This window comes from Ochlerotatus camptorhynchus, unplaced genomic scaffold (genome assembly GCF_037179485.1).
Source record: "Ochlerotatus camptorhynchus isolate MF236.1 unplaced genomic scaffold, CSIRO-AGI_Acam_v1.1 ptg000350l, whole genome shotgun sequence".
Lineage (NCBI taxonomy): Eukaryota > Metazoa > Arthropoda > Insecta > Diptera > Culicidae > Ochlerotatus > Ochlerotatus camptorhynchus.
In genome coordinates this window covers 863,400-888,753 of record NW_027040838.1, presented here as the reverse complement: position 1 = coordinate 888,753, position 25,354 = coordinate 863,400, and the positions used below count along the sequence as shown (strand labels likewise).

The following is a 25,354-nucleotide window of genomic DNA, read 5'->3' as shown; positions in this document are numbered from 1 at the left end:
TACATATCAAAGAGATTTATGGTAAAATCGCTTGTGTATCGTGTATTTTGCGAAACTCGTTGTTGTCGTTAGTTCCGGGTTTGAATGGATACAAAAATTTGAGCAACGGTATTATGTGATATGAGGGGCTCGTTGGACTTAGAGCAACAGTTTTTGCTTACTGAGCAGAACATCATGAGTCTAATCTCAGGCCCATCGACATTCAAGATTCGTCAATCCTTTTATTTGTTAAAATGACTACATGGTAATAACAGCAACTCGGTGATTAAAAAGGTGCTCGTCTGCCTAGTGGCAAACGTTTTTGCTTACTGAGCAGAAGACCGTGGGTTTAGTCCCAAGCTCCTTCGCGTTATATGATCGTTAGGACATCAATTCAGCTTATCGTTTACCAAAACGAACCCTGCTGCAAACCCAACCCTCTTATCCAACATCCCAGTGATTCCTCGTGGAAGTGCAGAGGTGTTCTCGGCTTCCATCAAAACGAGTGTCATGTCAACACAATCCTTCCCAATCCTTTCTTGACCTGTGTTCGGGCGCGGCCGGCGCTGGTATTGCCTAATTTAAGATCACCAGTTTTTACACATTGAGGATGATTGCTAGTCCCAAGCATTATCTATTGGTTCTCTGTGTAATTACAGCTGATCTGGCAATAACAGAGTAGCAACCGTGGGCGGTCAATCAAGCTCAAGCTCAAGCTATGGCTTGATGAAGCTGGGCTTCATTGAACTTAACGTCACGAGCAATTACAATTTTACGTAGGTCCTTGTTCCACAGCCGGTATCCGTTAGTGGCTTAACCGATCATTATCAGCTCACTACTTTTAGGGACTAACTTTTTGCGTTGCTGAGCGGGATTCCAAGCAAACCAAATACTCTAAACTTCTCCAGATTAGGCTTTTTCTTCCTCCAGCATTCCGCAGGTGTTGAACTTCTTGATAAGGCAGCAGTCGGACTTCTGTTAGGCAAAAATACACCAGTCAGCCTAAAGCAATGATATCATGGACCCAAAGGTCAGGACCAATAGCGTGGAAGGAATTTATCGAAAAATCATGGTTCTCGGTAATAGAATGGAAGTGCACGCAGTAGTAGCATAGAGGTAACTCTAAGACCACTGGGTCCCGAAGAAAATCATTATTATTTTTGGCTCACTCAGTACCAGAACAACGGTCCCAAGCAGTCCCAAGCTATTTCACTCACCCCTGCATGTTCTGCATAAATCCACACACCCCTGATGTTATCTGTCAAACTTTCATAGCGAATCAAAACAAACATAGTGTAGTAATAGAATTTCAACTAGAATAGGGTACGTTAATCGTTTGCTTGGGACCAATAGGCTACTAAAGTGGTGAGCCAATTTAAAATCGTTAGTTTCGTATTGATTGTTGGTAGTAGGTTTTTTAGATTTGTGGGTAGTTATATTTTTGAGTGCATGGGGGAATGCTGTCGGTTTGTTTACCAACAATAGCTGACGTTTCGTTTTAACCTAACTTTTTTCCTAACCTGAATTCAGAGCTAGGATTAATGTCATTGTTGATGTTGATCAAAATGGAATCAGTTTTATCACTTAATTGTTGGGGGTCCAACTAGAAATCATGCAAGGTGGACCCAGGTACGATCCTTGTGTAGCGAGGACCGAATGGACCAGATCCCGCCAGTCAGATGATTGTCCGCGGGAAGATTGTTCAAAGGAGGATTGTTTGAAGGAGAATTGTCTGCTACCGACGAGTCAAGAGGTACGTGGAGGAAGAAAATTATCCGGAACTCTGAAGCTCTTTATATGTTCCAGGGGGAACGATACATTCGATACATATCCCCATCAAATTTATCCATAAAATTCTGCTTATATATCCAGAACATCAGTCGGAACTTTTTTTCTCCAGACATCCTTATTCGATTTTTTGTCTACTTTTCAGTATATCCTGAATATCCCTGTTGATCCTTCTGCCTATTCCGAAAATTCTTTCAATTCCGCTCGCATGCCGTCACAGTGTTGCCATATCTTTTTTGAAGCAACATGCATCAGGATGAGTGTCGTTCCCCAACGTTTTCCTTGAACGTCATTGATTGTCTCTGAAGATCTTTCCTGGAACTATCTTCCTGCGGACAATCGTCCAGTGGACAATCTTCTTCTGAACAATCTTCCTGCGGACAGTCCTCCTTCGAACAATCCTCCTGCGGACAATCCTCCTCCAAACAATCTTCCTGTCAACAATCTTCCTGTCAACAATCTTCCTGCGGACAATTCTCCTGCGGACAATCCTTCTTCGAACAATCCTCTTTCGAAGAATCCTCCCGCGGACAATCCCCTTCCTCTGGATAATCTTTCTCCTCGACTCGTCGGTAGCGGACAATATTCCTGCGGACAATCCTGCTGATAATCCTCCTTCGAACAATCCTCCTCCGAACAATCTTCCTGCGGACAATTCTCCTTCGTACAATCTTCTTGCGGACAATCCTCCTCCGAACAATCCTTCGAACAACCTTCTCCCGAGCAAACTTCCTGTGGACAATCCTCCTTTGAACAATCTTCCTGCGGACAATCCTTATTCGAACAATCTTCCTGGGTACAATCGTTCTTCGAACAATCCTCCTGGGGACAATCCAAATATATGATGTTCAAGGGCCCTGGAGCTAATGAACTATTAGATTAGATAACTATTTTAACTAGTTCCGCTTTTTTTTTGTTAGCATCCATGCCTCTCACGCCAAAGTCACGAGTTCAAATCTCAAAATGGCGAAACAAAAAGAAACGTGCTAAGGGATATGACACACCTCAATCTGACTGCCACGGCAGCGGGTACCGCGCTTTTTTTTTTTGCTGGCAGTTGTGCTGTCTGTGTCACTTTTGACACCTGTTCTGGTACAAATTGCTGTCTTTTGCTCTAGTACCGGGTGCACCAGGTACACTAAAAAAACAGCTAGGTGAACCAAAAAAAAATCGCGTGAAGGAGGTCCTTACCCTTTGGGTCCATGGTTTCAACATCTTCATATGCTACTATGCATAGTTTCATCCAATGATTGCTTCGTTTCGCAACAGTTTGTTTGTAAACATCGGCATAATCATATAGAGCTTTTTGAAGTTTAGTCGGCACACACTAATGCCATAGAGGTTACTCTAAGACCAGAAGGTCCCGAAGAAACGTGTTCAACTTTTTGGCTCAGCTCTGGTACTCTCTTCGGTCACAAAAGCTAATCGATGCACCCCTCGAAACATAGGAAAATCCACTAACCCTGCATTTTATCTGTCAAACTTTAATAGCGAATCAAAACATACATTGTGTAGTACTAGAATTTCGACTAGAATGGAGTAGTGAGTTTCGAATTGATTGCTACTAATGCGCCATTTAAATTGAAGGAGTTCGAGAAAGAGGGAAACATATTAGTGGGAAAACAAACCATTCATTCATCGCTGTGTACTAGATAGATAAAGACAATTAAACGTCTATGGTTGAACCACAGACTAACAGACACGCAAGTTGTACATCGAACAAGCATTTAACGGACAACGATTTACATAGTTGAAGGTGCTAATTTCTGGAGTGCGGTAAAAATCGGTAGAACTGTTTCAAACACATCGTCGGTACATGAGCGGTCGGTGATCATCTCTTTTTGCCAGTGGTGGCGGGGGGGGGGGGAGACACCCCTCACCATCCCTCTCCAAAGGGGGAGTTTGGTAAAGAGAGATGATAGAACTATCAATTCTATACTTTCATCTCCTCATCTATCGTATAAAAAATTACCACTTTAGTCTGTTTTCTGAAATTAGCATCTTCAACTATGAATTTCTTGTGTTTATGCGGGAAAAAGCATCGAAAGTAGAGCTGGTGGCTATTTTCACCATCACAATCACATTTTTTGATGATCATCATTGATGACACCTTCTGAGGCTGACATACTTATTAACGGTTAACGACCATAATTGGCTACTACACAAGCAGCAAGTTGGGTTACTAATAGCCTTAGTCTCTCAGCTTATTCCCATATTACGACGCAGTGTTCAGGCCGTAAACGTCGTACATTCCAAACACTTCTCAACACACAGTCAGAGTCATCGGACAGGTCAATTATAACAGTATTCGATCTAAATGTATGGATTATATCCCAAATACGTATACCGCGGAACCGTTATTTCCGCTCTGTGTTAGCTTTACTGCGGATGTGTATCCGCAGCTGACCGAAGCCGTGGCAAAATCGATTCGTTCCTGTTCCGTTTGCTGAAAGTCATTCTCCACTATTCGCGAGTGTAAATCTACATACAAATCGTCATAAACGATGGTTTACTCTGCTCTCTTTTTCCGTTCGTAATGTAAATTAGAATTCAATATTCGATTCAATGCTTCTGTGCACCGTCTCCTACCTAAAGCTGCTATACATGATATGGATATGTGGATGGATTCACGCTCGATTTAAATATTCAAATGCGTCGTCGTCGTTCTCTTTGTATCCTACACTCTTGCTCCGCGGCTACAGTTTATTTTTATTTTTACCCCGTTTGCGTCGATCTTTTGGCTTGGTACGACGCTCTCTCCACTCCACAGTGCGTTGGCTGGAAGTACTCTCATATGTGAGAAATGCGCCCCGCATCTCACTCCTCAGCGTCGACGACATCGCGTCAAACGAATCACACGCGCTTAAAGCCACTGGCCGCCGCGGTGCTTGTTGCGTTTCCGCTCGTCTCGGTCGTCAGACTGCGGGGAGAGTTCGGCGCTGTGGTTAGTCCGTACTCAGATTCCGCCGCGAGAGCATCGTTCGTAGAGCTCGAACCGAGAGTGCGTGTGATTGAAAACAACAATAAATATAACATTATACACTATACCTAAGATGGCGCCACGGTTTCCGTGGCAACGACGTCGGTGGCCACTGCTGGTGCTGCTTCTTCTCGTCGGGCGCACTTGGACCATGGCCGTCGATCAGGATGCCACCTGTAGCCACCTGGACCGGTGGCAGTACGGCTCGGAGCAGGACCCCTCCGAGCCGATGATTGAGGAAGAGTTCCGCGGACAGGTCACCGTCCTGTACAGCGTCGCACCGCCGAAACCCTTCCTGACGCAGCGCATCTTCAAGGAACGGGATCCGATCTTCTACAACAAGATCCACTACGACGAGCAGATTCAACTGTAAGTTTTATTTTTATAAGGGTAATTGAAGTGTAACAACCTTCGCCATCAGTGAAAGATAGTCATTTCCCCATACTTCCGTTCGCAGCGCTCGTTCAGCTCGGCTCCCGTCGATGCATTGATGAATAGTAATCAATGACAATTAATGTAGAGCACTCGGTTCAATTACAACTGTGCTCGCGTTGTTCGCCGCTGCTATGCACTTGTCGCGTTCGACTGCTTCGAGGGAAAAAACTAACACAAACCGCTTGCTTCTGTTTTGAAAAACTGCAGTTATTTTTTTCTCGCGAGCATCCGTCTGTCTCCCATCATCAATGAGAACAAACTTTCGTCCAGAGAGAGAGAGAACGACGGTCGACGCTCTCACGCAATTTCAAAACAATAATATTGACTCGTGTCTCACCTCACGCTCGCACGCGTTCGAAATGGGTACTTGCGTAATGCAATCACTTTTTTTTTAACGCCCGTGTTTTGCATGGTGACAGACGACAACAGCTGATTGCGTTGCCATGGCGCAGAAAGAGGTTGACGATCACAGAACGTGTAATGATCCCCACACAAAAAAGATTGCCACTTTCCTTCGAGCCGGATTTGAACCAGCGACCTATGGATCACTATTTTCTCATCGGAACGATCATCTACAGTCCACCGCTCTACCAACTGAGCTATCGAAGGTTGATGAGGGTCGACTCTTATGAGTGGTACCAATTCTCTATGGCTTGACATGACTCTTGTCGCGAGAGTAAAAGTGGAACGGCGAATGAGAAGATCGCAAACAAAAAATCGATTCGTTCGCTCGATATAAATACGCTTTCCGCGTTTTTCTTATTAGAATAATCAGCGGGCCGGACAAGTGTTGCCGGTTTGACGGTCGTGGTTGGTGGTAGTGGATGGAAATGTTTTATAGAAATTAGCTAATATCGATTAAAATTTAATTGCCCTAATGATTAATGATTTATTCGTGATCGATAAATTACTCGCTTATCATTGCATTAATACCAGGATGGTTCGCTAGTGATATTCGATTTCATCACACCAAATTCGGATATCTTCTTCCAGCAAAATGGTTTGCTGAAAAAGGTTCAACAAAATTATATTTTTTTTTTTCTAAGATATCAGCAAACATATTTGTTATTGCTGAACACCCACACTGAACGAAAACACCCGCAATACTTCGAATGATTATTGCATTGCTCGAGCCCTTTGACAATATACTTTCGAATTTCGGATGATTTCCTTATGGTTCAATTCGTCATCAGAATGAGCATCCATATCATTGTAATCCAAATAAAGGATGGTATTTAATAATAATAAATAAATAATAAAGGATGGAGGACAACAATTTAATAATAGGATGACTTGTAAATGCTTTAAAGTAGATTTATAATTCGATTGTTTACATTTCAATATTGAATAGCCAAGAACAGTCATGATGATGAAAAAATCTAAAAAATCTTCACGTTCGATTTACGTGAAATATCACGTACCTGATCTGTATTTAGAAAATCTCAAATGTCACGTTAGTAACTTTGACCTGCATTACACGTCATGTCCACTAAAAATGTTGGTGAAATTGACCGTATATTCACGTAAACAGATTTAGTGTATTTGTGTTTGTGTGTTTGGGACTTTCGATATTTCCGTGAAACGAGAGTTACGTGATTTTCAGGTACGTAAAAAAATCAATATGGCGTCACCGAGCGTGGTGGAAGAACTCCTTAAAGATTCAAAATTCCTCAGTGCTTGCTGCAAATGTTGGTCGGTAATTAGATTCTTTTACATTAATTAATTAATGATTATATGTAGCCTTTTTCTAGTTTTATAAATTCAGACGGTGACATCAGCATTTTGAGTCTGCAAACAGGTGTTAATATTTTGAAAGAAATTAAAAAAAACGCATACAAGTTTCTACCTTATAATAATCAAATGGTCAATATTTTAGAATTTTATGAGTAGATATAAGTATTAATCTAAACACGTGAAATTTATATCTTCCCGATAAAATTGAATAATATTGGCTGCTTCTATATATACTTTCCATTATTCTCATTAAAAAATCACGTACAAACTACATGAAAAGTATTTTAAACAAAACGGAATGTCACGTAAAAGTCACCATATGTCCAGTAGTTTTCACCCCGATTTCACGTAAGCAGTACGTGGAAATCAGAACTTATTTACCTGACTAATCACGTAGATAATTGTAGCTGAATTTTGATCGGCTACGTGCAATTCCGGTAAAAGTTACGTGAAAAATAGGGTGGACGAAAACCACCTATGTTTTCACGTCAATCGGACGTGAAGATTTTTCAGAGTGATGGATACAAAAATCATGTGTTGCACTGCACCAAAACACCATTCTCTGTTGGAATGAAAACTCAGACTATTCAAATCTAAGCATCGAAATCTTTTTTTTTTTAATGATAGTTACAAGCTGAACTGGAGGATGTTTCCTCTACCAACGAACGATGTTTTTATGAAATGGCTGTTCAAATCTAATTTAAAGCATTTGTAGGTCATCTTATTCTTCAATTGTTTTCCTCTGAGCGCTGTAAACATAATAAAACAATACCATACCCTTCCACAAATTGCTTGCATGATACCCAAAGCAAAATAACCATACACATTTTATTAGGTTAGAGCCAATTTTCAAATAAATATTATCCTTTATTTGGATGAAAGTCATAGGAATTCTCATCAACTGATGACGAATTCAACCATAAGGCAATTATCCGAAATTCGAAAGCATATTGTTACACGAAACGAAAATCAATTATTTAAGTCATGTGTTTCACTTATACAATTTTGCCAAAGCATCAGCCTTATACATTCCATAAGACAAACCACATATGTCCTATTAGAATGCATAAAAGGTATGTGTGACCGCTTATACATTTCATTTGACACATGATCTTTATTAACTTTTTGCAAGGCGTCTGCTTATTAGTTGACTTATACAATTTATGAATAATCAGCAATGGAAATTTGCCAAAAGGTATAAGGAGATTTCTATCCGTGTAAAGGGCTCGAGCAATGCAATAATCATTCACAGTATTACGGATGTTTTCGTTCAGTGTGGTAGAGAAATCTTCCTCCACCACCACCGTATACTACCTCTGATAGCGATGACTAGTGGTTTCCACCTCGTTTGTCAGCTCAGATCAGCAAATGACGTTTCGGGTTTCGATAGAATTTATTTATATCATCGTTTTGGATGATATTTGCATCATGGGGCTAGCTGAACCGCAATACCATATGCATTTCAACGTATTTCAACGGAGGTTCGTTCGCTACCCGTATCAATGTTCAACGTGTATTCAAGAGGAGCATCATCTGACCACAAAACAACCGTCATCCCGTTGCAGCTATCATCCCGTAAAAAAACGGTTCCTTCGATTTGAATGGTCTGAGGTGTCATTCGAACAGATGATGATCTTTTGGTACAGTGCAGTTTATCCAAGGGGTAGGTCACTCCGCACACCAATCTTGGGTCATCTTTTTTGTCAGTGTGCCTCAAGTGTGCAGCAGGTGTGTCGATTGTGCCGGTCATAGAGCAAGCTGCGCTTGTTTGTCAAATACCCATCCCGGTTACCCGGTATTTCTGACACCTTGAATGTTTTGGTTTGAAATCGCAAGGATAAATTGGATTGAAGATGAGGCGGGAAGTGAAGGTTTTGCGAAATTTTGGTGATTTGTGTTCTATAGGGTAATAAAAGTCCTGTGTTTGAGTGCTTTATAATGCCCTCAAAGGTAGACCAGAAGCTTAGCTTTTCGTGATGTGAAAAGCATCGGTCTATTAGCGGCCAGAAAGAGTAGGAATCGGTGGGGAGCGTTGTTGGAGACCGACTATAGAGGATGATGAATAGACTGCTTTAGTTTGTTTTGTGTGAGTTGCTGCATTATTTGAATTGACGGTACTAATGCGGTACTAACTGCCTCTTTCTCTTGAGCCCACTCTAGAACCTACATTTCATATTTAGATCTACAGCTTTGCCCCGAAGAACGCGTTACCCACTGAGTTCCATCCTCCGCTTTGTCTCGGTGGGTTTTCAACCAAGCGCTCTGATTTTCTGTGAGTGACTAGTTCTCCATTGGCACTACTCACATGCAAAAAATTACACCGCCTGGTTGAAACACCGCCGAGAAAAAGCGGTGGGTGCAACTCAGTGGGTAGCTCGTTCTTCGGAGGGCAGCTGTATAAGTGAACTGCTGGTCTGAGTTCCTCTGTTATAGGGGAATTTACGTATTCTCGGCAACCTAAGCAGCGACGTTCTTTCTATAGCCGTTTTCTCTAAGAAACGCACACGTATGCAGTATTGGTTTGTTTACAATCTTTTGCTGCCAGCTGCTCTAACAATTTCTTTCGAAAGAATTGTCAAAAACTGTTTTGAAACGCTTTTACAAAGCTCCAATCTTCTCTAGTGAGAGCGAGTATTGTCGGCAACCGTTCCATTTGGACTGCATGTAAATCTGCTGTTCTACTATCGGCAACTCGAAATCAGCTACAATTTGTAGTGCGTGTGTTGCATTTCAAGAAAACCTTGCTAGATTGCTTTTTCTCAGTGGTAAAAATATAGTCAAATTGAAGCTGAAAGCATAAAGAATCGTTTGCATGCATAAGCGAAGTGTTTTCGTAAGAAAATCCAGTGAAAATAGTGTTTCAATTTGGGTTGCCGAAAATAGTCTGTCATACCGAAGCCGTCATTTCCCCAACTCAATTAGAGGATGTTCCTGAAAATACATTCAAACAGCACGTAATGTTGTGAACAACTTCAAGGACAGTTGTGCAGTAGTGCTCTCATTTTATTTACAACAATTCAATGCCTACAAGATTGTGCCGAAGGTATATCGAAGGTGTACCGATGAATGTGCCCAAGTTGTGCCGGTTCTAATTTCGGCACAATGTGCTGAGTGACTTAAACCTTGAGTTTATCACTGTTAACCGAACGTTCAGCTGTTGAGATTTCGGTAAAATTTCACAGATTTCGGTAAAATAATCTTCCATTAGGAAGATGAATTTGATCTAATTAATGTTTCATGGTATTTTGGAGCTCAAAATCTTGCCTCGCAGAAGCTTTTGAACTCGGAGAGATGAAAATATTATCCATATTCATTGTAGATGGGTACTACGGAAGAATTTTCTTCAAGCAGTTTACCAACGTGCTTTGTTTTATGTCCTTATGATCCAAGCAGTCGAAGCAATTCTTGATGCTGAACTACTTTCGTGTATCCGCTAGTGAAAGGCCTTCATTCTCGGCTGTTTCCAGAATAAAACTGTAGCTTCTCTTGACATACTTCAGCTTGAAATTTTTGAGGATGCCTTGATCAAGGGGTTGAATCAAATGCGTGATCTTTGGTGGCATGTATAAAAGCATTATGGTGGGATTGCTTATGGTGGGCGGATGCAACGGAGCGTTATCAATGAGCAGCAAAGCCTTGAAGCTAATGTTCTTGGCTGCGCAAAACTCCTCCGTCGTCCCCTACACGTAATTTCCTTTCCGAAAACACTCATATTGTAGGGTATTTGACAGTTTTTCTTGAACCGATTGTTGCCATCTTGGATTACAAAATGGCATCTGGCATCGATTTACAGTCTCTACACGTCATCCCCTATCCAGAAATGCCCATATTGTAGAGTATTTGACAGTTTATTTTTGAACTGGTGGTCGACATCTTGAATTCCAAAATGCCGTCTGGCATTGATTTCTGGTATCTACACGTCATCCCCTTTCCGAAAATACCCATATTGTAGGATATTTGACAGTTTTTCTTGAACCGATGGCCTGCATCTTGGATTTCAAAATGGCATCCGGCATCGATTTCCGGCCTCTACACGTCGTCCCCTTTCCGGAAATGCCCATATTGTATTTGACAGTTTTTCTTGGATTCTAAAATGTAGCCTGGAATCGATTTCCGGCCTCTACACGTCGTCCCCGTTTCGGAAATACCTATATTGTAAGGTATTTGACAGTTTTTCTTGAATCGATGACCGCCATCTTGGATTTTAAAATGGCGTCCGAAATCGTTTTCTGGCCTCTACCCATCATCCCTTTTTCGGTTCGTGTCCTCGCATTGCACAGCAACATCTTATATGGACAAGCTTTCCAGAAATGGCATATTAAGGAAGTTCATGTGCACACTAGCGCCGCGTAGTGAGAGAGTTCTTAAATAATATGATTACCATCCGAAAGGACTTGGTCACCTGAACAACTTTGCTCAAGACAGCAACGTTCTCGAGATACAGCTTATATAATAAGCTCATGTGTACACTAGCACTGCGTAGAGAGAGAGTTCTGAACTAATATGCCCACCATCCGAAAGGACTTGGTCCCCTGAACAACTTTGCTGAAGACAGCAACTTTCTATATGGCCAGGATCACGAAATATTATACGTTGGACCTAAGATCCTTATATTATAGCACCCGTGTCATAAGTAACATAAAAGTTAAGCGTCCCTAGCGGCGTAGTTCCCAATTAAACCTGAATCCAATGACACAAGCTTGTTGGTCTATCTCAGCACAACTTTGTCGAAGACAGTATAGCGAGCAGTATAGCCAACCGGTGGAAACTAACGATTTGAAATTGGCTCACTACTTGACTGTTTCGAGGGGTGCATCGATTAGCTTGGGACCGAACAGAGTACCAGAGCTGAGCCAAACAGTTGAGCTGAACTGTCAATCTGAAAATTGGTTGAGGGATACACCGATTGTTTATTATCATCACAATCCTTTAGCAACTATCCAAATCGTTCATACATGAGCCCCTCGAAAATGAATCAGCAGTGTCAGAAATGACGTTTGACTTCGATTTCGCCCACGTAAACATACAACGAGCAAAATTTGACTGTATTAAAAGTTCATCAAATCTTCCTGGAGTTCAGATCTTGATTGATTGTATAAGCCAAAAAACGTTTTGTGAAATAGAAAGATGTGTTACCAAATATTTACCGTTCTCCTAATTGTCCTGGAGATATTTTACAGGTTAATCGAAATCTTGTTCGATGTCCACTCAGAATTTTTGAGCACGTTGTACTTCGCGGAGATTCATGACATCATTTAAAATAATTGTTGGTCTATCCAAATCATCCGGGATATCTGATCTTGAAGTTCTGCAGACTCAACACACTCTATCTAGTTCGGTACTTCACTTTACATTTACTTTTGCGGATATCTTTGCAAAATATCTGTTTGTTGAGACAATGTCTATAGAGTCGCTGCCACCACCGTAGTTGTATCTGACGATAGTAGAATATCGGCTGATGAGGTGATAGCAGCCATTAAACCAACCAAGAACATGAAGGCCGCTGGTGTCGATGGAGTGGTTAGCCTTGAGTTGAAAAACTTGACTGTTGACTTCTTCGAGCACCTTGCAGCGGTCTTCAATAAGTGTTTGGTGCTAGGCTCCTTCCCTGCACGCTGGAAGTTAGCCAAAGTCATATTCCAATCCACAAGCCTGGAAAAGTTCCTACCAGTGCCAAAAGCTATCGCCTCATCAGCCTCTTGTCCTCCATCTCGAAGCTATTCGAAAAGTTGGGTTTAGGACACTCTACCATCCGTCCGTTTCCAAGACATCTTCTATGGCATTGTTGGATGTTGAGAAGGCGTTCGACAATGTCTTGCATGATGGCCTCGTGTACAAACTGCATCGATACATCTTCCAGATATTCCTTGTTAAGATCATCAAAAACTACTTGTCGGGCAGATCTTTCCATGTCTTCTTGAACAATTCACCTTCTGATACGTTCAACGTTGATGCTGGGGTTCCGCAGGGTAGCCTCCTTGGTCCTATCTCCTTCAACATCTTCACGTCAGATGTTCCTCCCCTTCCGGGTGGTGGTATTTTGTCAATGTTTGCTGATGACACTGTCATCATCTACACTCGAAAAATTCCACACGTCATCATCATGTGTCTCACACTTAATTTTGCGCTTATTGTGAAACACATCCATTTCATGTGTGAATCTTATGCTATGAAACATGCCTGAACACTATAGATTTGAATTGTAACACACTTGGATTCTATGTGCCTAACTGCCAGAGCTTTCACATATCTTTTTCATGGGTCTGATTTAGAATTCGATAATGAACTGTTGGGGTGTGCTGCTGCCGGAGTCTTCGTTCGATCTCACTATGCCACGGTTGTTCTCATATATGAGGCGGGTTGATAGGATAAAGTCACAACTCTTGTTTTCGATGTTTACCTTTCTGAGCAAACAATTCACATCGTATTGAATGCAAAACACTTTAAATCCATCTGTTTTGAACAGTAGTGTGATTCAATGTACAATACAATAGATCAAAGTGTTTAAACACTTCGATCAAACGTGTGGAATTTTTTGAGTGTATAAGGGTCGAGTCCGTGATCTGACGCGAAAACTCCAATAAGGTCTGGATGTTTTGTCCGACTATTTCAAAAGCTGGAAGATTTGTATCAATGCAGCTAGAACACAGACCAATCCTTTTTTTTTTTCTTTATTAGAGTTAAAGAGCCTGAATTTATAAAGAGACGACATGTCAACATTGGAACAATCGACTATCTGTCAAAGTCATACGAAAAGTCATTCCAATCGAGCAAAAGACCTGTCAAATGGATAAGATGTCGTCTCTTTATAAATTCAGGCTCTTTAATTAGAGTGACTTTCAGCCACTGGCTGGTTCGTCACTTAAACAGGGATAGAGGGCTTCAGAGAGCGGCCCCCCTGATGTGTAAAGGGTACAATTGTATTAGACAGAGTTATAATAACGGAGTTGATTTTGTTGGCAGATATTCAGATAACTTGCGGTGTGTCTAGTAGTTGGTCCTTGTCATAATCCATTGTCGTCGCTTGGTCTTGTGTCCGATTATTGTGGTCATTTTGTTTTTATGTGCAGTAGTTTTCCGTGTTCACTTCCATTGTTGTCGCTGTGCGTAATTTTGTGCCATCATCCGTTTTCGTGTCCTTATTCGTGCATCATCTTAATATAGTCGCTCGTCCGTTTTTGAGTCTTTGGTTGTTGCCAATAGTAGTTCAATCCTCTGTCCGTTGTCGTTGCTTGGATCAATATTGGGTCATATATCAAATTTTTGTTGATCAATCCTGTCTCCCTCAGAAAGGAGAAGAGCGCTGTGGTGCTAGAGGGGTCATAACTCAGGGTGTCCCTGACGCTTGCTGACATCTCGCATTGGATGCGTGGTCCGTAGTACCAACAATCAATACGAAACTAACAATTTCAAATTGACTCACTACTTGACTAGTCTATTGGTCCCAAACAAACGATTAACGTACTCCATTCTAGTCAAAATTCTAGTTCTACACAATGTTTGTTTTGATTCGCTATGAAAGTTTGACAGATAAAAGGAAGGGTTAGTGGATTTTCCTATGTTTCGAGGGGTGAATCGATTAGCTATCTAGTCTTAGAGTTACCTCTATGGTAGTACTGGGGGCAGTTGCATAGGAAATGCCCCACTGTATGTCTCGCATTGCTTCCTAAATGGACCTCCGCCTCCCACGTTGTGAGAGGCTTTGGTATGACCGGTTCTCAGCCGCGATAGAATTACTTGAGATCGGTGTTCAGGCGGATCATCCCATCTTCTGGTGTCCCCTTTAATTTTCCGGATTAAAAGATCTTGAGATGGCAGCCATCCATTTGTCCAGCTAGTCACGATCCACCGCTTGATGTCAGGAACCTTTTGAGTATAGAGGTTTGTCTGTCTTTTGGATGCCACCAAATGTTCGGCTTCCTCATTTCCTCTGATCCCGCAGTGCCCTGGGATCCAGATGAAAGTTGTTCCTTTATGAGCGAGCTTCTGGATAGCCTGGATCCAAGGGTGCTTGGCTGTATCGGACTGAAGATCTGGCCGACTCAGAAAATATGGCGACAGGTTTGTTGGTAGGCGAGGTGGCGGCAGCTTCAGCAGAGAAAACGCTGCAAGGATCCGGAAGTCGGTAGAAGGTGCGTAACTCCGGATCAGATATCCCAATACCTACCCTTCCGCCAGTTCGGGATCCGTCAGAGTATCGTGCTAGGTGATTTGGGTACTTGGTTCGTTGTAGTTCGGCCACCGATTTCACTAGTGCGGGGGAGTTGGTTCCCGCCCGGAATCTTTTCTTTATCACCAAGTCGATAGAAAGTCCGGGTGAGTTCCAACCCCTTGCTCATCACCAGTGAACCCTGGCTACCGGGGAGAGTTCCAGGTCGGCGGCGTCCTTCAGGAGTTTGTTCGCCTCCATAAGGAGGGACACTCCATCACTTGTTCCAGTTGCCAACTGCCCTCTTGCAAACGGTAGCAACGATACATTGGTCAAAGGGTAACCTTCCGCTCTGCACACAAGCTGCAAGCCTGGGGGTGGAGGGGAGGAGACCTGATGTGATTCTAATGGCCTGATAGTATACCGGGGACAGTTGGGAAATCATCCTGTCGGCAGCTAGGCAAGTCAGTTCTATACCGTATGTTAATCTTGAATCGGTTACCGCTTTAGCCACGCGCATCTGGACAGCACGGTTGTTCGCTAGATGCCTCCTGGCTAATGTCCGCAGCAAGCCGATTCTTGTTTGGCAATTCCCTTTCACTTTGTTGAAATGGTCTCCAAAGTTTAAATGCCGATCCAGGCGTATGCCGAGGACGCGGATAGACTTCTTAAACGGCATGATCCTTCCGTCGACACTGATAGGATAGCGGAGCACCTGGTGATTGAACGGATAAATGTGGGTATACGCGCATTTCTCCATCGAGAGGTAGAATCCGACGGATTTGGTCCAGCGTAGAACCATAGAGGTAACTCTAAGACCAGAAGGTCCCGAAAAAACGTGCTCAACTTTTTGGCTCAGCTCTGGTACTCTCTTCGGTCCCAAGCAAATCGATGCACCCCCCAAAACACAGGAAAATCCATGAACCCCTCATTTTATCTGTCAAACTTTCATAGCGAATCAAAACAAACGTTGTGTAGTACTAGAATTTTGACTACAATGGGGTACGTTAATCGATTTGCTTGGGACCAATAGGCTAGTCAAGTAGTGATCCAATTTTAAATCGTTAGTTTCCAACCGGTGTAGAACTGCATTCGTGGCCACGTTTAGTTTTCTGCAAAGGGCCTTCACTGTGCAGCCGACCGCCACCAAGACGATGTCGTCTGCATACACAAAGATGTATATTTTTTGGGTAAGCTGTGGAACACTCCGTTCATCCGTATTAGAAACAACGTGACTGCGATCACCGAACCTTGCGGGACGCCAGTCTCCTCTGGGAATCCTCTTGATCTATGGTTTCCGATGCATACCTGGAAAGTACGATGCCGGAGGAAGTTCTTCAAAAAATGAAGAACGTGGCCCGACAGACCCCAGTCCGTGAGTTGAACAAGAATGTCGGGTGTCCATGTCCTGTTATAAGTCTTAGAGATGTCTAGCGTAGCGAGTTCAGCATGCTGGTCAGAATCTCTCGCGTCTCGAAGTACCTGGTTCAAAGTGGGGAAGTAGGTTCCGGTACCGTCTGAGGAGTGTGGTCTTGCATTCCGGTGATAGGTATTTTAGCATGGGGTACCCGACGTCATCTGGGCCAGTCGATTTCCCGGTAGCCTTGAATAGAGCTAGGTCGAGTTCCCGTGGCATGAAAGGCCGATTAATCTCCAGCGGTAGTTCATCCTCTGGTTTTTTACACGACAAAATATTCCCCCATAGCGTGGGCAATCTTATCAGGGTCTCTAGTGATGGTACCATCTACCCGGATGGCCATTCCGCGGCATTTCCGTATGCCACTTAATGCGTTGACCGTCTGGCCAGCATTAATGCTGTCCAGAAATTGCTCCCAGTTTGAACTCTTGGCAGACCGGATAGTTTGTCGGCACTCGTTGCGTTTTGCTCTGTAGGTGGCCATGGCCGCTTCTTTCGACGGATGGTCCGAAGGTAGCCGCTTAGCAGCCCGAAGAGCCTTCATTTTGGCTTTAACTGCTGCTTTGGTCTCTGGGGACCACCATGGTAGATACTTAGATCCCGGGTTGGGACTGGTTCGTGGAATTGGTGAAAGTGCCGCTTGATGGATGAAGCTAATGAAGTCTTGGATACTGCCCGGTGTTGAATTGGACCATGCAGCGTGGACGAACTTCTGAAAAAGGAACCAGACCCAGTTAGCCTAGTCGTATTTCCATCGTGGTTTACGTAATGTGTCCTGCGGTCGGTCATCGAGTTGGATTACCAGTGGGTAATGGTCACTGCCTATGAGATCATCCCCGGCATTCCAGAGCATTAAAGACCATACTATTTCCACTCTTCAATTCACCTCGGCTTGTCCCGCCTGATAACTTGAAAGTCCACCTTGATAATACTCCCATTGAATGGTCGAGTGACGTCGTCTGCCTTGGTCTCCCCTTGATAGCAAGTTGCTGTTCCGTTCCCATGTGGACAAAGCATCCAACAAGTACAACATCTTGTTTAGGTCGCTATACCCACTTTATCAACAGAAAGTCCATTTAAAACAAGCTTACCGGCCACAAGCAAATCATTCTCCCCGTCATTGAGTACGGAACGCCAATCTGGGAGAGCTGTACTAAGTGCCATCCCCTCAAACTCCAAAGGATCCAGAACAAGAACCTTACGATGATCCTCAACAGTAGTCCCCCTTGGACTACGGAGTAAAACAGTAGAACGGCAACAGCCCACCATGTCACACGAATGGAAATTGTTCAGCAAAACTAATTACATTCCGAAGATTTCCGAACAACTCGACAGTGAGCATGCATAAGGGCCTATACGCGATGATCGATTCTCTTCATCGATTTTCTCTTTGCATTGCTACAGCTAAGCGAAACTATTTTGTAGAATTTATTCAATGTAGAGTTGTAACAGGTTGCATTGGCTATCAAAAGCAACAGCAAACGCACCGACAAACGTTAAATCTAGCGAGTTACTATCAGAGATATTCTTACCGATCTAAACCTAAGAGGAAGAGGAGACAACTGGCTTCTTACTCTTTTATCTCTATCTCTATTTTACGCACTACAAATCAGCCAATCACGAGTTGGTTCGCGTTTGACAGAAAAGTGGTTCGTTTTCGCCCCCGTATTGTCTCCTCTTCTCTTAGATCTAAAGTACAACATTTTTCAAAAATCCGCAAGACATCTGCAGGGCACAATGCGGAACCGGATGTACATTTTCATTCGGTTCTTACGCATTTACGGATGCGGATATCCGGGATATCCGCAACAATCCTCACGGCCAATGAGAACGACCCAAATTTGAGTTTAGTTTACTCAATAATCGCATAAAGTGCAGGAATTCAGCGATGAGTAAATTTGCCTAATGTTTTTTGATTATCATTGGCCGTGCATTTGGCTGTACATTTATTAAAAAAAAAAAATCACCCGCCCGAATAGGGACTTGAACCCTAGACCGTTGGATTAAAAGTCCAACGCTCTACCGACTGAGCTATCCGGGCTCTTGCATCCCTCACCGCTCATAATCAATCACATAGCGTTAACCTCGCCCTTCCTCACCGCCGCTGGTCTTCTTTTTTCCCACCACCCTTCCATTCGCAGATTTCACAACCTGTTCAATCGCTTCGAAAACAACGGCTACCGCAACGTGCAGTTCATCCTTGGCGCGGCTCCCAGCAGGCACCCGGAAGAGACCGAATTTGCCGAGTTCGAAGACTTCCTGGACAATGTGACCAGCGTGGCCGCCGGCTACAACATTTCCGTCTATCCGAACCCGCTGAACGAGAACGGTACCTTCGCCATGTTCGGCCTGAAGGAGTTTCAGGTGTACGTGGTGGATCGCTGCTCGCGGATAGCATACATCATCGAACCGCCGTGGAGTCTAATCCAATACTCATACGTCAAGGCGGCCGTTCTGTCCACGATGTACGATCGACCTTGCGGCGAGTGCGACGTAAGTAATGGAGTCTCTCACGATTGATTGATAATTATCTGCGTGCCGCTCAATTTGTGTGCTTCTTTCAAGGTGGACAATTTTCTCAACGCTTCGCTACCGGAGAAGAAGCTCGAGCAGCTGAACTTACAGCCGTCATTGAATGTTACCCCGACTGCGAGCAGTTCCAAGGCTCCGCCGGTTATTTTGAACATAACGGAAATGGTAACGGTCACGACGACTACGAGCACTACGCCGATGCCGGTGGCGTCAGATGTCTCCCCCTACGACGAATCTACGGAAAGCGAAGAGATGCCCGTGGAGGAATACTCCGATGTAGTGACAACATCGGAGGAACCGCTCTCAATGCAATCGTTGAACATTACGGAGCCCAATGTGACCGATAGTTCCGAGGACGATCCGTTTGCAAATTTCACCCCCACGGGCCCGGAGCTGGTTCTTCCGTTGAAGATCATAATCCCCGCCATCCACATTCACTACGATCAACCGAAAGAGAACAACTCCTACGACAAATACTCGTACGTCGTGTTCCAAAGTGATAACCCTTCCGTGCACCAACACGGAAGCGGAGGCCATGTCAAAGACGAGTCTTTGCTGCGCGAAGTCCCTTTGGCAAACGATGCCTCTGCCAACGACACCCTGCGGGTGATTGGGTTCGATTGGCCTCTGTCGCAGCTGAACAAAATACTCAACACTACGGTCGTGTTCTATGACGACCGGACGACGCAGGTGTACCGGAAACTGGCCCGGTACAATGCTTCCGGGTTCGATGAACTGGAAGAGGTTTCAGTGAGCAGCCAGTACGCTGCCTGGAAGCGCCACCAAGCGGATCGAGTCGAACAGGCCAAGACCGAGAAGCGACACTTTATCCGGAAGCACTACGAACGGCTGATACAGTGGCTTAGCTGGCAGTTTGACAAGTCCTGATGATGGTCGAGGAAGGTTCGAAACTGGTACCGAATAGATATTACAACTACATCCTAGTGCTATATATAGATATATTTACTATACAAACTCTTATGATAGAACAAAACAAGCAATAAACAATCATCCTGTCGTTAATCGAAGGCCATGTTGGGTGGGAGTTTTCCGAGTTTGCGTGCCTCCGCAACGCGGCGGTTATAATCCGAAAAGTCCACGTACGATTTGACGCGTTCATCTTTAGATTCCGGGAAGTTGTCGTTTTCGCTTCTAAAACGATTCGAAACTTAAGATGCGCTCGCAGACATTTCCAGTGGAACTTACCTTTCCGAACTGGTAACGGACACGTTCGTGCCCATCCCGGAGCAGTCCATTTCGGTTCCGTAGCTGTGGTTCGTCGGTGTGGAATCCGAATTGGTCGTCGATGAGGATGCCGAAGTAGTCGACGTGAACGACCGGCTGCTGTTTTTCCTATTGTTGAACGCATTCGGAAGGTGGTAGTTGAAGTTCCGGATCAGTAGCGTTATGTCGTCTCGGTTGGAGAAAGCTGCTGGCCTCTCTTCGTCAACCTGCTGCATAAAGGCATCATGGTGCAGTTGAACAACCCTATGCACTACGGATTGGGCCACCCCGGCCAGGGTAGATTGCATCTGGAACTCTTCGGCGATTATCTGGACTAGATTGCGATTACCGTAACATGTATCGCCCGGGTAGAGATCGTGCAGTGCGCGGCATAGACCACTGGACATCAGAACCAGGAACTTACAGGCCGATGTGATCGGGACCGAACCAACAATCTCCGGTTGGAAGATAACCGGATCCGAAGAGGCATCGGACAGAAAGTCGCAATCCTTGTACCCGTTCTTGCCCAGGTAGTTCCCGATGCATCGGGTACTATACAGAGGCCAGTTTTCAAAGTTTTGAGCCTCCAGTCCCAGTCGGAATAGACGGAGAACCTCTTCCTCGTTGCAGAGATTGTGATCGACGCTAAGCTGCGTTACGGTCAGTGTTTCGAACTCATCCGTCTTGCACAGCAGAGCCCGGCAGTTGCCAATGTTTCCGATGTAGAGTTTCGATTGGTAGATCAACGCCAACACGGCACTGCTGCCCACCGACAACTCCAGCTTGAGTTTGTCCAGCTTCTGCAGCACGTTGCCAAACTCTTGCGAAATCTGATACTGACCGAGGTCAATGTCAGATAGTTGCATTTGAAGAGCCGTTCGTGTGGCAAGCTCTACATCGATCGAGTCGATGTAACCCTTTTCGACGGCATGGAACGCCTGGCGAATGACGTCCTTGACGGCTTCGTCCGTGGAACGACCGTTCAGCTGACCGAGCAGCAGGTCAGCGGCCATTTTCTGCAGGGCAAAATCCGCCACCCGGACACCATTGTGCCCGGAGTAGATGGCGTAGAGGAGGCTTAAAAGAGATGTATTTCCTTAAAGTTGTTCTAATTCCACCGATAAGCGAGATTTCAGAAGGTTTAGAAACACCGTCTAAACAAAAAAAAAACTTACGTATCATCCACAATGCAAAGGCACTTTTTATCCCTGGACTTGTAAGCCTCAATGCGGCTGCCATCCTTCCTAAAATAGAAAACAGCTGATTAACACGATCTTTCCACCCGAAATCCAACACGAATTCCAACTCACCTGTACGTCTGGTTGGTAGCTTCCCCGACTCCAGTATGGGGACACACCTTCAAATCGTCCGTCCAGGGTCGGGTCTGGCAGACGGCCGCCGCTTCCACCGAGTCGATTCCGGCTCTCATCTCGTCGCCAATTATTTTTATTGTTGTCGTCCAAGTGACTCAGTTCCAATCAGATTTTTTCCCCGAATGAGGATAATCAAAACAAAACAGCAGCGCCTCTGTTTGGATGGTGAGCAATGTGGAAACTACCACGCAAAACAAACAGCCCTGCTGGATCTTTTCGATCTGTCAGCGAACGCCACAGTCACACTGCACGCTCACATACTTTCGCTGGGAAAACAGAGGAGAAAACTTTGTATTGTTCGTGTGTGAGTTTTGTAGGTAGGTATTTGAAGCTCTCTTCTTTTGCGAGTCGTGTCAAAAAACTTGAAATAAAATTTTCTCAGGCGGGTGTGCAGAGGAAAAGTTTTTCGCGAAAGGTGTTTCCCAAGCGTTCGAACGCGATCGAAAATTGGTGCAAGTGGTGCGTGAAGGTTCGGTGCGTGCGATCGCGATCGAGTTGGCCGGAATCGATCCGGATCGAGGGTCGAAAAGTGCATTTCAAAGTGATCCCGATTTCTAGATTTTTTCCTTCGACGGTCCTACTGCTGCTCACTGCCCTCTGTTGCAAGATTAAGGTGGCTCCCTCTGCTGTGCTGCGCCTGTGTATGTGTGCGTGTCCGAGTGCATTTGTGTATAAGCCCAATGATGGCAGATAGATGAAAGTGCTAGCTGCTGCTGCTGCTCCCATCAGTGCTCTTGGTGTTGTGTTGTGAAAGAGGGTGCTACTGGAATGCGCCAGTGTATGTGTATTGATATTACGGCCACGGTTCCACAAAAGGAGCACTGGAGCACCATCGTCGACATCGGAGTATGGTAAAATGTAAACATGGCCGAATGACAAGATCCAAAAAGACGGAAATGAAGATATCCAAGTGTGCTGGAAAATATTTTGCTGTTGCAGCTTGAGGTGGAAGTTTGTTCCGGGACAGAGTAGGCGCTGCTGCCAATCGTAAAGTGGAATCTGTGCTGGACCCAGCCTACTGTGCGTGGCGGATATTGTGCAATATTGTTACCGCATAGCGAGACATCTCTATAACATCATCCCCCATTGGCGATTCGTGAGTGAGAGATTCCATCAGACCCGGAGTGTGTTGGCGAAAATCAAACATTGGGCACAAAGTTTTCCGGAAACTCCATCGCAAAATGGTTTTTCATTTGTATTCAGGTAAGTTTCCCTTCTGGGAAAGAAAAGCTCTTCGTCCTTTTAAAAAAAATAGTTTATATTCTTTCTGCATTCCGCACCGTTTGAGGCGTGGGAGATTTCCTTTAATTTATCTGAATGGCTTGTTGGTTGGTTCTTTCACCCAGCCCACTACAACAGCAGGCTATTCGCACTTTCTTGTCTCTTTCTCTCGCTCGCACCCATACGCGCAATCTCACTTTCTCTCTCTCTCTCTCTCTCTCACTCTTTGCTTCTGACTCTGAGACCCTTCCGTTTCTGCTGACTGCCAGCCTACTGCGGTGATGGCCAGTCATGCAAAATGTTCGCATACTCTCCGATCGAAACTATTGATTAGATTAGAATGCACAGTTTTCCTTCGGATCCATTCTGTTTTCATCCTCTCGACACCTTGGATTCGACGAAAATTTCCCCAAAATCCTGCATCCTTTACTTCGGCAAGTTGTAATATTTCTTCGGTGCTTTGACCTCAATTTTCGCGTTTTGTCGCCCAACGTTCTCTATTTACGCGATATAATTTGCATCCCCTTGTTGCAAACGCTCATTATATTCGGTTGCTTATTAGTCGGTCATTCTCGTTGCCATCGTCTCGTCACGCGATGATGCGTTTACTGTACAAACTTGGCTGTTACTGTTGTTGTTGTTGCTGGTGTTTGGTTGGTGCCAATTGATGTGTTTTTTTTCCGCAAACTTCCTATCAACCAGTTAGTAAATGATTCGCTGCTACAGGTGCATTTGGTGTTTTAAATTTGACTTTGATGGATCACTTTTGGATAGGTCAACTTTGTACCTCGATTTTGATGTCTGAGTAAGGGATGGTGGCTACCTTACATACCTTTATTGTTATGTCTGTGTTTGTAAATTTCAACAATAGAAGGAAGGTTAATAAGATGTCATGAAAAGCGGATTAAATTACAGCGGATTGAAGCAAGTTGCCTGAAGCTAAGTGATAAAAGCAAATCATGTGACAATTTTTTTTCCTTCTAAAATTTCAAATGAAACTCAAATGTTTCGAACAAATACCAAATTTTGACATTACTTACATTTGATTTGCAGTCCTAAACGCATATGCTCACTAGACTGATGCAAAATTTGAAATTTTCGCTCCACAGTGCTCAAACGGTTCCAAATTGGGCCCTGATTAGCCTCCCAAAATTTGAACACATTTAGTGAGAAACTGGCTTGGCACAAACCATTTGAAGTTTATATGGGAATTACTATGGAGAAACCATAATTTCGGTTCATATCTATCTAAAAATTCACCACTTTACTCTACTTTAGAAAATGATAGCTGAGCCGAGAGCTGACCTTGTTGAAAATTTTCTCAGCTACAACTTTGTTGAAGACCACTTTTCGATCAAATGTAAAGAACAAAAGTTAATAATGATTCAACTCACTGATGTCTTATGATTATGCTCAATCAACTGTTCAGCAGGCAACATTGGTGTTTATGGCGCGTAGAATAGAGGGCAAAAATCATGGCAACTATGTCACACTGCAGAATACAGTGTTGCCCATAGAACAGTTGCTTGATCATGCCATAAGATTATCAATCCCTTAAACAATTAATAACTATTTAATTTGACATTTGACTGAAAAACAATTTTCTGCAAAGTTGTAGCTGATAAAAATTCCCATAAGAATGGCAATAGAATTTGTTAACAGTACAATATTTAAAAAGGCTAAAAGACAATGAACAAAAAGTTTTGTTTTCCCATAGTAATTTCCATATGAACTTCAAATGGTTTGTGCCAAGTCAGTTTCTTATCAAATGAGTTTAAACTTTTGGAGGCTAATCAGGACCTGATTTGAAACCGTTTGAAAACCGTGGAGCGAAAATTTCAAATTTTGCATCAGTCTAAGAAGAATTTATTCATTGAATCATGAAAATCTGCAGAGACAATTAAAAAACTTTCGATAAGTTTGTAGATTATTAGAAATTTTGTGAACATCAGAGATAATTGTTGATCTTCAAGGATCTTAAATCTTCAGGGATTCAGGAACTTTGTAGATTTTTAGGAAAATTTGCAGAACTTCTGAAGAACACACAGAACTTCAAAGAAATCTGTAGAACTACCGAGACATTTGCAGATTGTCAGGAAAGATTGTTGATCTTTAAAAAAATTTTACCGGAGAACAGAAACAAAACTTCAGGGACGTCAGAAGGCTTGAAGACCTTGCAGAATTGAGTTGTTACAGAAATTTTCAGACCTCAAGGAATCATGAGAACTTTTCCCACTAGCTTGTCTAAAGTTGGTATCGACATCCTGGCGAAGTTTTGAAATCCATTTTCATCTTCATATCGCAGCTCTTGGTGGACAACATGACCCAGATCCCTGCCGGTGTTCCTCCTGAGCAACAATTTCCTACTCCACAAAGTTCACCTTCTCTTTCTCATTTTATTTAAAATAATAAAAGCAAATACGTCTGCCGAAACTAGAGCAATTTTCCGGTAATTCATGATTGAAGTATTTACTTTTGATTCCTGATACAGTTTTGTTTTGAAATCTAAATTCCAGAACAAC

The 25,354-nt window shown here is 43.6% G+C and overlaps 3 protein-coding genes and 2 non-coding genes across 5 annotated transcripts in view; 2 read left to right on the top strand and 3 right to left on the bottom strand.

Moving 5' to 3' along the window:
* The first annotated feature begins 4,738 nt into the window (after positions 1-4,738).
* LOC135709119 (uncharacterized) lies at positions 4,739-20,037 on the top strand. The gene is made up of 3 exons (XM_065231322.1): positions 4,739-5,116; positions 18,624-18,975; positions 19,048-20,037. Exons 1-3 carry the CDS (start codon positions 4,821-4,823, stop codon positions 19,900-19,902), a joined length of 1,503 nt encoding a protein of 500 aa, XP_065087394.1. The 5' UTR covers positions 4,739-4,820; the 3' UTR covers positions 19,903-20,037.
* On the bottom strand, positions 5,693-5,791 carry TRNAY-GUA (transfer RNA tyrosine (anticodon GUA)). Its single transcript has 2 exons — positions 5,755-5,791; positions 5,693-5,728 (listed from the first exon to the last, which is right to left on the bottom strand). It is a non-coding gene; the product is annotated as a tRNA-Tyr (tRNA).
* TRNAK-UUU (transfer RNA lysine (anticodon UUU)) lies at positions 18,451-18,523 on the bottom strand. Its single transcript has one exon. It is a non-coding gene; the product is annotated as a tRNA-Lys (tRNA).
* LOC135709120 (TGF-beta-activated kinase 1 and MAP3K7-binding protein 1-like) lies at positions 19,950-21,731 on the bottom strand. Its single transcript, XM_065231323.1, has 4 exons — positions 21,549-21,731; positions 21,414-21,482; positions 20,221-21,315; positions 19,950-20,166 (listed from the first exon to the last, which is right to left on the bottom strand). Exons 1-4 carry the CDS (start codon positions 21,665-21,667, stop codon positions 20,034-20,036), a joined length of 1,416 nt encoding a protein of 471 aa, XP_065087395.1. The 5' UTR covers positions 21,668-21,731; the 3' UTR covers positions 19,950-20,033.
* Positions 21,732-21,957: 226 nt separating this feature from the next.
* The window catches only part of LOC135709118 (BTB/POZ domain-containing protein 7), a 45,494-nt gene continuing 42,097 nt past the window's right edge, over positions 21,958-25,354 (top strand). Inside the window, exon 1 of the mRNA XM_065231321.1 lies at positions 21,958-22,814. The gene's annotated coding sequence lies outside the window, so the exon portion shown is untranslated. The remainder of the gene's footprint in view (positions 22,815-25,354) is intronic.